Source organism: Mastomys coucha, unplaced genomic scaffold (assembly GCF_008632895.1).
Source record: "Mastomys coucha isolate ucsf_1 unplaced genomic scaffold, UCSF_Mcou_1 pScaffold5, whole genome shotgun sequence".
Taxonomy (NCBI): domain Eukaryota; kingdom Metazoa; phylum Chordata; class Mammalia; order Rodentia; family Muridae; genus Mastomys; species Mastomys coucha.
In genome coordinates, this window is record NW_022196911.1 from 79,070,507 (window position 1) to 79,083,607 (window position 13,101).

Here is a 13,101-nt window from a genome sequence, read left to right on the forward strand (position 1 = left end):
CCCCCCCCCCCCACTTTACCTTGCCTTTGAATCTTCATTCTCCTCTGAGCAGAGGGAGGTGGTTCCTCCAGAATCTCCCTTTATGCTTAGTTATCTGTATGGGTTTGCATTATTCCTTCTATCTCCTGGCAGCTTGTAAAGCCTGCCCTGATTAATCTGTGCTCCCTTTGTTGCCCTGCATCTTTTCGTGCCTCACATGCAGGAAATGTTACATATTTGTTTGTCAGATGTCATGCTGCAGATCTGTGTCACTCTAGATCCAGGAAGAAGGGATATGCAGCATCTCTCCTACTGGCTTTGCCACCGTTTTAGTCACTCAGCTTCTTGGCTGCAGTGACCCCTTGATTTGGATAACTATTTGGCTACATCAATGACACGATTAAGTGGTCTTTGAGAACCACATTCTAGAAATGTTGGCTTGGTTAAAACACCTGCTAGGATTAATTTTCTAACTTAAAGGAAATAGAATTTTGGCATAGGCCTCACTATTTCTGAGTACAGATTGAATTTTAGGTTTTTGCAGTATTTTATATATTACTATCAGTTCATAAATCACTATTCCCAAATAATAAAGATACAGTCTAACTTTGTTTTTACTACCATCCCAACATATCTAAATTATTACCACTAAACAAAATTATTGAAAAACATTTAGACGTTTAGTGTGTTTTTAGAACGAACCACATTTGGTGATTCACAGTGACTGTAGATAATGGTGAGAGCTACGGAGGAGGCAGACACAGGGCTGACTGCCGACATCACCCTACCAAGAAATCTTACCTCTGTAAATAGTACCATTAGAGTGTGTAAATATATATGCATGTGTGCGCGCGCACGTGTTGGTGTGGGTGTGTGGGTATGATCACCTAAAGCTAAACAGCTCTAGTTTTTCTTCATTGGTCTTGTCTTAGAAGACAAGACTTCCTTCAGGGTGAATTGTGTATGTTATCAGGCCCTGAAGGGAAAGAAACAAGACTAAGAGCGAGCCTGTGGAATTGTTTTCCTGACAACTAACAGTCTAATTCTCTTCTTTGCCTCCTTTAAATGACTTGAGCCCCAAATAAATCACCGCAGTGATCTTTAGAGGTAGTGACTGTGGGATGTAGAACATGCATGCCAACTTTCTGTACTAGCTGTTTTCCCCAAGGAGTATTCTCAACTGAAAAACCCTTATGTTGCACTGGTAATTTTTGAAGCTAGAAGTTGCAATTCAATATTGGTTTGGTTCCCATCACTTCAGTAAGGCAGCAGGTTTTGTAGGCTAAAGCATTTTTAGTCTTCCTTTGCTTCCCCCCTGCCCCCCTGCCTTAAATTTCTTTGTAAAGGAAAAATAATACTGCTTGGGCAAAGAGCTTCATAGAATATACAAACACTTACTTATTTTTGTGTCAAATACAATAAGATTGTCAAAATCTTATTTGGATTTGTGCCAATGAATTGCATAGACAAACAGGATCAGAAACATCACTATGATGTGCCAGCTCCGTTTTCCAACTTTTTGCAAAACTCTCCCACCCTTCTACTACCACCACTCGGTTCCCCAGGACATGTTTCTTGGCAATTTAGAAGCCCTTAGGCTCTGAGAGACAAGTCAAATGGCATGTATTTCCAATGACTTGGTAGAACAATTTACAGAATCTATATGGGCATCTAGTACTTAGCTAAATGAACTCTACCTCTCTCTCCTCTCTCTCCTTTCTCTCTTTCAGCTTGGCAGTGACCTTGGCGGGGGCATTGGAGGAAGTCCGGCAGTAAGTGCCATCTGTTTTTTTCACCATGGGAAGCTCTGCCCTGTTTGATGCTTTCTTTCACACACATTGTCAGAGCCACCGCTGCTCTCCGGCACTGCACTCCACAAGCTCGGTAGCAGTGTGTGAGGGTAGAGAGTGCAGGGTCACTTGCCATCTTGGGGTCACATGGGGTCACATGTGGTCTAAGGACATCTTTAGGGACTGGTGTTGTGGTGCCTGTAGAGATCTTTGTGTTTCTGACATCTAAGAGCTGAAGAAAATGGAACCTCCCATCTTGTCTATGGAATGCTTTTATGCTCTGGTGTCCAGAAAGACCTTGAGAGAGTTTGCTGGACGCATAGAGACACTTTTCTCATAGATGAGTTCCTATGAAGTATGAATATCAGCTCTCTCAAGAGAGCTTCCTACTAGATATTAATGTCCAGATGGGAAGTAAGACTTGGCCAAACCCTAGTGGAAGTGGAACTGTTTAAGTTGGATGCTTCTCCCTTGTTCTATAGAAACAAACTCCTCTTTTGTTAGGGTACCTGTAGGCCTTTTGCACAGAATCATGGAAGCTAAAATTGGAAACAAACCAGACAAAATCCTGGATCGCTGTGTTCTTGCATCCTACCTGTGCCTTGACAAAGCTTCTAAAGCATGTTTATCAGTGGTGGAAAACAATCATTGAGACATTCTGCTGATTTGATTCTTGCAAATACTGTAACTGCAGTGTTTTCTAATTGGTTTACAAATGTGTTAAACCAAAGTAACATTTTAAGGACAACTAATGTATCCTTTCTCATCTCTTTCTGTTTTTTCCCCAAAGGTAGGACAGTCCTTCATCCCATCATCAGTGCCTGCAACCTTCGCTCCTTCACCTACTCCTGCTGTGGTCAGCAGTGGTCTGAATGACCTGTTTGAGCTTTCCACTGGGATAGGCATGGCACCTGGTGGATATGTGGCACCTAAGGCGGTAAGTAGGTAGACAGGCAACACTTTTTCAGTGGACAAATCCTAGATTACTTCTAACAGGAGTTACTTTCACTAACCCAGAGGGTCCATGAGGAAGATAAAGGGTAGCTTTAAACTTAACCGTAGGAAACACCATTAACATCCCCCTTAAACATTTAGACTTAAAATTGGAAATATTAAATACTTGTGAGCTTGGGCCTCATATCTACAGACATCCAATTTGTCAGCATTAAAGTACAGCTAGTAAAAACCTGGTACATCATTTTATAGTACATCGGAAAGGGCATGCATGCTAGAGAAAAGTGGCAATTTTTTTTTGTTTGTTTTTAAACTTCTGTTCATTCCCCTTCCTCATTGGTACTAGATAAGGATTCTAGAGTACAGTCTGTCAAATTTGACTTTCATAGGTTTTAGTAAACCTCGTTTCTTTCGTAGCCCAAGCTCCAACTCAAGGTCCTTTGCAGCAGCTTCCTAGGTGCTAGCATCATAGGAATGCCCTGTTCTCTACAGAGAACCTATGACAGCCACACTTATGATTTCAAATGAGTAAATGTATTAACATGTAGCAGACAGAAGTGAAAGAACAGATCAGAGCTGCAGATAGACAACAAAGTGTCATCAGATCAGGTTCTCACAAGCACCTTGTGGAGACATCTGGGTTCGCCCAATTGGAAGAGCAACAAAAGAGCATCATCAAATGAGGTGCTCAGCAGACCTGATTGGAGATAGGCTAGACTTCCTGACTGAGAGCTCTCTAGTAGAGAATTTTCTCTGGGTGAATTTCCCAAAGCAGATACTTTTGGCCAAAAGTAGACTCAGAACTGAGCCATAGTGTTTGGGCACAGGTTTGTAGCAATGTTGTAAGATCTCCCATGCTAGTATCCACGGGGTGGTATTCTTCTAGTCTGTCTGTTTCTCTGTCTCTGTCTCTGTCTGTCTCCCTGTCTCTCTGTCTCTTTCTATCTTCTTCTTTCTGTCTGTTCCCCTCCCTCCCCCCCACCACCCCCTCCCCGACACACACACATCCTTGCATCCCTGTCCTGAAGCCCATCTGGGCCTACCTGATATCTCAGGCTAGCTCCCTTTCTGGGTCTGCCTGGCATCAGCTTGGTGGTTGTCTCAGGCTCACTTTTTTCAGAAATATTAGGCTACTAATCATTCAGATGTTCATGGATCAGAACACTAAGCATATACACAGCTTCTCTCTTCTCTGCCATCTACTGATGCACATGTGACCCAGCAGTCACACCTACAGTTAATTCCTCTACAGGCAGGTTGGGATGGGTAACTTTATAGGGTAACTTTGCAATTGCCTTCATTATTTCACATTTAAAACAGACATAACCAATCTGCCCTTTGAAAAAGTGGTGTCAGATTGCTGCCCCCAAACCATAAAAATACCGAGTCTTGCCGGGTGGTGGTGACCCACACCTTTAATCCCAGTACTTGGGAGGCAGAGGCAGGCTGGTTTCTGAGTTCGAGGCCAGCCTGGTCTACAGAGTGAGTTCCAGGACAGCCGGGGCTACACAGAGAAACCCTGTCTCAAAAAAACAAACAAACAAACAAAAAAAGAATACCGAGTCTCCCATATTCTAAATTACTCCTGGTATCACTGAGTATTTGGAGTTTTTTGTTTGTTTTAGTTTGCTTTTTTGACTCTCATAAGTAAAAAAACAATATCTTATGTTTCTCTTTATTTTCCATGTGCTCTCATAAGTAAAAAATGATCTTATGTTTCTCTTTTTTATTTTCCGTGTGACTGAGTAAATCATGATTATTTACTATTCACAAACTCTTTAGCTAGGGATTATAACGGCTCACAAACTTTTTTTTTTTTATTTTTAAAGCAGCATGAATCAGGGATATAGATTCTGGAGCCAAGGATACATAATCAATAATATATTTTTTAAAAAGCATTCAGATTATATACTATAGCATATGGTTCTTGCCATTACTGAGGTGTTGGGAATGTTAGAAATGTCTTGAAAGATTATAGACATGCAGTTTGCATTAGTAGATTCAACTTCTTCCATTTAAGTCTTTTTTTCAGGCCTAACAGCAACATGGTACTCATTAGAATGTTTTTTTTCTTGTGTAAACATTTGGCAACAGTACTTAAAACAGTAAAATGACCAAGTTGAACAGAAGATAGAAAAGAAGCCAGTTGCTCATAGACTTTTATTTTAAATTGGTTCTTAAATAATTGAGCATAATCTCAAAATTTAAAAAATACTTTATTCAGACCTTTTCACATGGACTTAGTATTTGTTGTGCAAAAATCCCCATAATTTTCTCAAGAGATGTGAATTCCTCTTTACACGTTGGGAAAGAGCTCCAGGCTAAATCTTCTCTCTTGGGCTTTGTGCTGTGTCTCATCAGGTCTGGCTACCTGCGGTAAAGGCTAAAGGCTTGGAGATTTCGGGGACGTTTACTCACCGCCAAGGGCACATCTATATGGAAATGAACTTCACCAACAAAGCTCTGCAGCATATGACAGACTTTGCCATCCAGTTTAACAAGAATAGGTAAGAAGCAACGTGCTGGGTTTGATGTTGAGCAGTTATGTATCTTGTTCTGAATATGCTCCAATCAACATGGGGTAAAATCTCAAGCTGGCAAGTCCTGAATGTAGAGTAAGCTTGGCTCTTGTAAGTCTGTTCAGTTGTCAGCTTTGATTCTGGAAAACAAGGGCAAAGTTATGGGCTTGAGTGGAAGAGCATTCACTTAGCATATATAAGCCTAGAGCTAGATTTCCAACACTACAGATAGACAGACACATACAGAGACACACACAAAAACACAGGACAGGAGGAGAAAGAAAAGCAAAATGGTTTTCGTTTGGTGATTTTAGGATTTCTAGCCTGGCTGTCCTTGAATTCTCTCTGTAGACCAGGCTAGCCTCCAACTCAGAGATCCACCTGCCTCTGTCTCCCTAGTGCTGAGATTAAAGGCATGTACCAGCATGCCTGGCCAAAAATGGTTTTTGAAAATGAATCGTGCAGTCAAATAAGAGCATCATGGCACATGCCTATAACCCCTGTACTCATGGGTGGAGGCAGGAGAATCAGGACTTCAAGATAATCCTTGACTACACACTAAATTCAAAGCCAGTCTCTGGCTTACATGAAACTTGTCTAACAAAACCAAACCAAAAACAAAACAACAAAAAAACCCACTATTCAGTTAATAGGCTAATAAATTGACTGAACATACAGTTCTCCAAAGATGAAACACAGTGACAAAAACAGTTATGTCCATTGGGGACAAGTAAATTAAAGCCATTTTGAGAGTCTGTCTCATGCAATCAAAATGGCTATCCTATCAAGACAATGACAAATATTGGCAAAGAAAAGGTGCCTTCTTCACTGTGCCTTGAGAGTGGAACAATGAAAACAGTAAACTGTTACCTTTATACTGACCACATAGGTTAGGAAGCTAGTGACATAACATTCATTTTTCATTGTCATCTTCCTGTCCTAGACTCATAAGTGCTAGGTAGGCTCACCCACAGAGAAGAGAGATTCTTAAATCTTTACCAGAAGATTATTTACAGAAAAAATTTATATCTATCTGTCTACCTACCTACCTACCTACCTACCTACCTACCTACCTACCTACGTGCGTACCTATCTATCTATCTATCTATCTACCTACCTACCTACCTACCTACCTACCTACCTACCTACCTACCTATCTACCTATCTATCTATCTATCTATCTATCTACCTATCTATCTATCTATCTACCTATCTATCTATCTATGAAAGAGAGAGATGCTCATTGAATCTGTTCTTCCAGCAACATGAATCTCACACATGAGCACACAGAAGAACCTCTCAAAATCCTAGCATCAGCAATAGTTGCTGCCTGTGAACACCTTCCCCCTCTTCTAATCCGTGTAAAGTTCTGGCATAGGTGGTGTTGGAGCAGGTCAGTACTCACACTGCTTCCTGTTGCTCCTTCCATTTAGTTGTCTGTAAGTTACTTCTCTGTGGCAGAAGCCATGCAGACTCACAGGCGTGTGACTCCTGCCTCTTGACAAGTGTCTGGGTGTTCCTTTTTCTAGCTTCGGCGTTATCCCAAGCACTGCCTTGGCCATACATACTCCACTGATGCCCAACCAGAGCATCGATGTCTCTCTGCCTCTCAATACCCTGGGCCCAGTCATGAAGATGGAACCTCTGAATAACTTGCAGGTCAGAGTTTTACTTCACTTACAGAGTGTTATTGTATTGCTGACTTCCCCTTATGTATAAAGGGATCCATCTGCAGTAGCTCCTTTCCACTGCTATGATACAATGCCCACATAAGAGGCTTATTTAGCTTAAAGTTTGGGAGGTGTGTGTGTGTGGTGTCAACTTTAATCACTCTGGTGAGGATGCTTCGGCTCCTTGTGTCATGCATCGAATTGTGGTAGGTGACCTGTGACAGGAAAAGATCATAATGGCAACATTGGGAAAAAGAGGCAGAGGCCGTGATTCTTTTAAATAAAAACGTCTAAGACAGGCTCTCACAAGAACTACTGAATGTCTACTAAGGGCCAACATTTCCAGTGACTTCCCACCAGGCCACTCCCCCATCTCAACTCCAGCATGCTAAGGCTCCCCCTAGCTCCCGCCAATACGTGAAACCTCTAAGAAAAAAACCTCTTTTCTTGTGATAAAGTTGGTAACAAAATAGTTTGAAATAACTGTGATAAAGAGTTTTTATTTGGTTTTAATTAAAAACAAAAAAACAACCAAAAACAAAAACAAAACAACAACAGCAAAAAACTATGCAGTTACTTAGAGACTTAAAGCTTGTTTGTTTTTTGAGATGATCTCATTTAACCTAATTTGGCATCTCTGCAAGTAGCTGAGAATAACTTTAAACTTCTAATCCTCCAGGCCCTACCCACCTCTCAATGTAGGAGTATAGGCATGCACCATTATGCCTAGTTTAAGACTTCCAGCTGAAGAGACTCAGGCTGCATTTAACAGAGGTCCAGGACTCAGTTCTCAGCACCCACATGGCAGTTTACAGTTGTCTGTAACTCCAGTTCCAGTGGATCTGGAACTGTCCACCGTCTTCTGGCTTCTGTAGGCACAGCACATTGGGTACACATACATATACATACATACACATATGTGTGCAAGCAAATGCTCATACACATAAAATAAAAGTGATAAATCTTAATTTAAAAAAAAGACTCCCAGCTGAAAAGAAAATATGTTGATAATGAAAAGAGCTTGCACTTGATCAAAATGTAAAAATAAGAAAAGAGAGAAGCAATAAGGTTTAGCAGAGGGTTGTTATTCCCTGCTTAGAAATTGAAATGATAGAATAGTTTGAATGAGACTGTAAAATATATTTAACATGGTGAAACAAAATTATTAACCATGTGCTTTCCAGTCCAGACAACTGGACCACATTGCTTGATGTTCTAGAGATATCAATGCAAAATATGACTGCTAATAAAACAAGATACTGTGTTGAATGTAGAACTGAACATTTTTCAGTACTCTAAGATACTAATACAATTGTCTGCCACTTCACTGACTACCTTGTTGCCACAGTGGCTAATTGCTGATTTTTCTTAGCACTGAATAAGAATTTTTTAGACTAGACAAGTGAGTCAGAGTGTAACTTGGCTGAGACTAGAAAGAGAAATCTAGGGTTACTCTGTAGATAGAACTGGCTGTTACTATGAGGAAAGTCCTGTGTTAGGGAGTGTTTCCAGCTCACAGCCTTCAAGTAACTAACCCAGATATGCATCTGTTCTCTTTTCTTGGAGGCTAACCTCCCATTGGCTCATTAAGCCCCAAGCATGATGTCTGGGACGGTCAGTGTGCATGCATGAATGCTTTCCTTCAGAAGTAGGAAGGATATTTGGGTCACAGAAACTAGGACAAGTTTTCAGTTCTTAAAACAAAACAAAGGAATGTTAGTTCACTTTCCTGTTTGCATTTCTAATTTACTGAATCCCAGAGAGGGGCCCTCCTAAAAGAAGGATGATCTTATTGTGAAGCCCTCCCTTGAAGATACTGATACAATATTGGGACTAATAAATTATTTTTCTCATGTGTGCTGTTGTAAAAAATCAGTCTGTAGATATCTCGGTGGTGAGGACACTGGCTGTTCTTTCAGAGGACCAGGTTCAATTCCCAGCACCCACACAACAACTCACAACCATCTATAACTTGAGTTCCAGGGGAATCTGACACCTTCATGCCAATACACATAAAATAAAATTAAATACATTTTTTTTTTTTTAAAGCAGTCTGTAAAACATTGTGTCTGAAGAGATTGGGGCTGTCACACACCTAAGTCCATCTGATTTACTACTAGTAGTAGATGACTACTACTGATTCTTCAAGTTTTCCTCTTGGGCTTTTTTCTCTCAGGGATAGCATTATTGTGACTCTCTTATTAATTGGCATTTCTCAGTGGTAAAGATAAACAAAACCTTAAAAAGAAAAAAGCTTTTATGCTCTGAACACTGAATTAATGTCTGCTGGGAGAAGGAAGCAAATAAATAGCTGAAGTGAGGGAAGGACTGCAGGGCTTAGCTCCCATTCCTCCCCTGTCCCTGACACCAACAAGAGTCAGAATTTAACTTGGATTAGACTATAATATAATGCAGCTACAAATGTTTTCATTAAAATGCATATTAAACTATCATTTGTTATAGTATGAACTAGTATAAGTTAAAAATATACCACCACTCCTTCACATGTCTTTGGGCCTGGTGGGTTTGTGCATGGTGGGTCCATATATGGTGTGTGCATGTGGATATGGAGGCCCGTGGTTAGCATCTATCCATCTTATCTTTTGAGATAGGATCTTACCTGGACTTTGTTGATTCAGCTGGCTGGTTGTCTAATGAGCTCCAGGTATCTCTCTTCTTTACTTTCAAAGTGCTAGAGTTACAGATACATACCACCATTACTAGCTTTTTTATGTGGTTTCTAAGACTTAAACTCAGGTACTCATACACATCAGGCACTTTACCAACTGAGCCATCTCTTAGGCCTGCTATTCCCACATGTGTGTTGGCCAGAGGTGTCCTTGGTGTCCTTCCTCAAAAGCCTACCTTGTTTTAGGAGATGGTCTCTTGTTGGCCTGGAGTTCACCAAGCTAGGTGAGCAGCGGATCTGCCTGTCTTTACCTGTCTCCCCACTGCTGGTATTAAAAGCATTTTCTACCATTTTTGTTTTTGTTTTACTGTAAGGTCCTCATGCTTACAAAGCAAGCAGCCCCAGTTACTTCTTAAAATAGAAAGCAGATTATACTACAGATACAGGAATGAAATCTCTAGTAGACATTTGAACCTAGAATGGTTTTACTGACCTTCCAGTGTTGATCAGAGAAGCTTTTGTGAGGCTGTGGATATAGCTTAGTGGCAAAGTGCTTGCCTACAGTGTGGAAAGGTCTAGGTTTGACCCACAGTAACACACACATACACCAGCTTGTAAGTCCAGCTTGTTAAGTAGCATACAGAGTAAAATTTGCTGCACTGTGGAATTCTTTTGAGTTTATTCATATCAGATAATTATATTACTAAAAGGGGACAATTATTCCCTCTATTTAAATAAAACAAAGCCCTTAACAAGTATCTAAATAAATTTCCTCTAAATGTGTTTAATTGACTCCAGTGTCATTGTTTTTTCATTTCACGTGTGTTAGTTGCTTAGAAACATTTTCTCAGAATACTCACTGGCAAGTAACTGCTTCTTCAAGTCAGAGCCTGCGCAGAGACAGTCCGGTTATGACATGCTCATGGGTTCCCATAGCAGCATGCTTCCTTTTTCTCTGTTCTATACATGAGAATATTCATAGCATCATCCTTCCGGGATGCTTTTCACCAGGGATTTATAAGTATAGTTTACAGAGTCATCTGGGGTCGGGCATGATGTCTATAATCCCAGTACTGGTGAGAGGCATAGGCAAAAGGATACTTATACTTGCAGCAAGTAGAAGACTAGCCTGGGCTACGTAGTGCGCTTCAGTTTAGCTTGGGCCAAAGTGGTTGAATCCTACAGGAAGAACTCAATCCAGCCTTCCCTATAAAGGGTAATTGCTATTCCTTTAAGTCTCTTTGCTGTGTTTGTTGGGTTTGGGGGTGATGAAACTAAGGAACTTGTGCTGTGCTAAGGCAGTGCTGTAGGACAGGGCTATATCCCCAGCCCTCTTTAGTTGTGCTGTTTAATATAGTAGCCATTAGCCTACATGTGGTATAAACTGGAATTGATTAAAATTAGGTAATCATTTCCATTTCTTTACTACAAGTAAAACCATGTGTGGCTAATAGTTACTAGGCTGAGTGGTGTCGAAAGCATCTCTATCTACAAACTCTTGCCCACTCCATCCTGGCTCATACTCACGTGACCTGGAGCTCAGAGAGCATCTGGAATCTGTGTGCTGATACTTTTCTCAAATTTGGAAGAGTTCTGTCTTACTCTTTCTTTTTCCCTGCCCTGTTATGTCTAGAACTCTAATTACGCCTTTGAAATCATCTCTCAGGTCATTGAGGCGGTTGTTGCAGGAAGGGCTTAGTTTTCTTTTCATGTTCTTAAAATCAGATGATTTCTGTGGACTCTTTAAAAAACTATGTCTTTTCTTGAACTTCTTGATTCTTTGTTAAAAGTCCTTACATAAACTGAGAGTACTATAAAGTCTCTGCCAGCCATTGGGAAGCTGGGAACTGGGATAGGTGAGAGAGCCTTAGCATTCAGTCTGTATAAGGTCACTGAACCTACCAACCCTCAACTGCTTTATCCTCTCTGAAGGAATTAATCTTCCATTTTACACAGAGGCTAGGGTCTCAGGTAACATCTACCAGTATGGAAAGGAATGGAAATCTAGGCCTGTTGATAGCATCTTAATCCTTTTTAGTTTTTCGAGACAGGGTTTCTCTGTGTAGCCCTGGCTGTCCTGGAACTCACTCTGTAGACCAGGCTGGCCTTGAACTCAGAAATCCACCTGCCTCTGCCTCCCAAGTGCTGGGATTAAAGGTGTGTACCACCACCGCCGGCATTCCTTTTTCTTCTTGAGGGGGGTTGTTTTGGTTTGGTTTTTTGTTTGTTTTGGTTAGGTTTTGTTTTGTTTTTTGTTTTGAGACAGGGTTTCTCTGTGTAGCCCTGGCTGTCCTGGAACTCACTCAGAGATCCACCTACTTCTGCCTCTGCTGGGATTAAAAGCATGTGCCACTCCCACCCAGCATCCTCTTTTCTTTAATAGAGCTTTGCTGTGGGTTGAACTCAGAGCCTCCCGCTTGCTAGGCAGGCAGCATTCCCACCCTCTCCACCTGTCTACTCTTTTAAATGGCCAAATCCGGAGTGCTACAAGCCCTAAGCATTTAGGAACCCTATGATATTTTTGCCAATCTGTGTATTTTCCATTAAGATTTTATTGCTCTTACGTTTTCCCTTCCTTTGTGGATCTATGGCTGTAAAGTGTTTTTATTCTCCTTTAGTTATAACAGTGTTCCTGTGTTTGAGGCTGACTTCAACTATGTAGCTGAAGATGACCTTGAACATCTGAATTTACAGGCTTATGCTATCAGTTTTTGGTTTTTTCAAGACAGGGTTTCTCTGTATAGCCCTGGCTGTCCTGGAACTCACTCTATAGACCAGGCTTCCTTGAACTCAGAAATCTGCCTGCCTACTGCCTCCCAAGTGCTGGGATTAAAGACGTGGGCCACCACTGCCCAGCATGCTACCACTTCTTTGTGTGGTGCTGGAAATTGAACCCAGGGCTTTGTGAATTCGAGGCAAACACTCTGCCGACTCAACCACATCCTCAACCTTAATGCGATTTATATTTCTGTCTTTGCTTCAAAGACTGATAACACCTTAAAAATTCTTTGTAAGCCAGCAAAATGGTTCAGCCAGTAAAGGTATTTGAAGCCTCCAGACAAACCTAAGCTCAGTCCTGGAACCCACCAAACAGAGAAAACAAACTCCTGCCTCTGACCTCCACACATACACTGTGGTACATGTGCCTAAGTATGCACACACACAAAGGCAAATAAGTAAATGAAAATTTTTAAGGTCTTGGTTTCCTTCTATGTAGACTCACCTTTGAGATGAATCTTTGTCTAAAGAACTAGTCCTTTCTGTTTACAGTTATATCTTTTTACCTTTTGTCTCTTAATCTTAAATAAATTGTTGGATAAGAGGCTAAAGCGGGCTGGCAAGGTGGCTCAGCGGGTAAGAGCACTGACTGCTCTTCCGAAGGTCCTGAGTTCGGATCCCAGCAACCACATGGTGGCTCACAACCACCCGTAAAGAGATCGGATGCCCTCTTCTGGTGCGTGTGAAGACAGCTACAGTGTATTACGCTGGAGGGAGCGGGGCCAGAGCGAGCCTGAGTTCAATTCCTGAGTTCAATTCCCAACAGCCACGTGATGGCTCAC

At 41.3% G+C, this 13,101-nt stretch overlaps 1 protein-coding gene and 1 non-coding gene across 2 annotated transcripts in view; one reads left to right on the plus strand and one right to left on the minus strand.

Annotated features, from left to right (window-relative positions):
• Ap2b1 (adaptor related protein complex 2 subunit beta 1) overlaps positions 1-13,101 on the plus strand; it is a 113,621-nt gene that overhangs the window by 66,501 nt on the left and 34,019 nt on the right. The window contains exons 16-19 of the mRNA XM_031354054.1: positions 1,710-1,751; positions 2,560-2,706; positions 5,085-5,230; positions 6,772-6,901. Of these exons, the coding sequence (XP_031209914.1) occupies positions 1,710-1,751; positions 2,560-2,706; positions 5,085-5,230; positions 6,772-6,901 (465 nt within the window). The remainder of the gene's footprint in view (positions 1-1,709; positions 1,752-2,559; positions 2,707-5,084; positions 5,231-6,771; positions 6,902-13,101) is intronic.
• Positions 3,845-3,980, minus strand: LOC116079446. Its single transcript, XR_004113997.1, has one exon. It is a non-coding gene; the product is annotated as a small nucleolar RNA SNORA17 (small nucleolar RNA).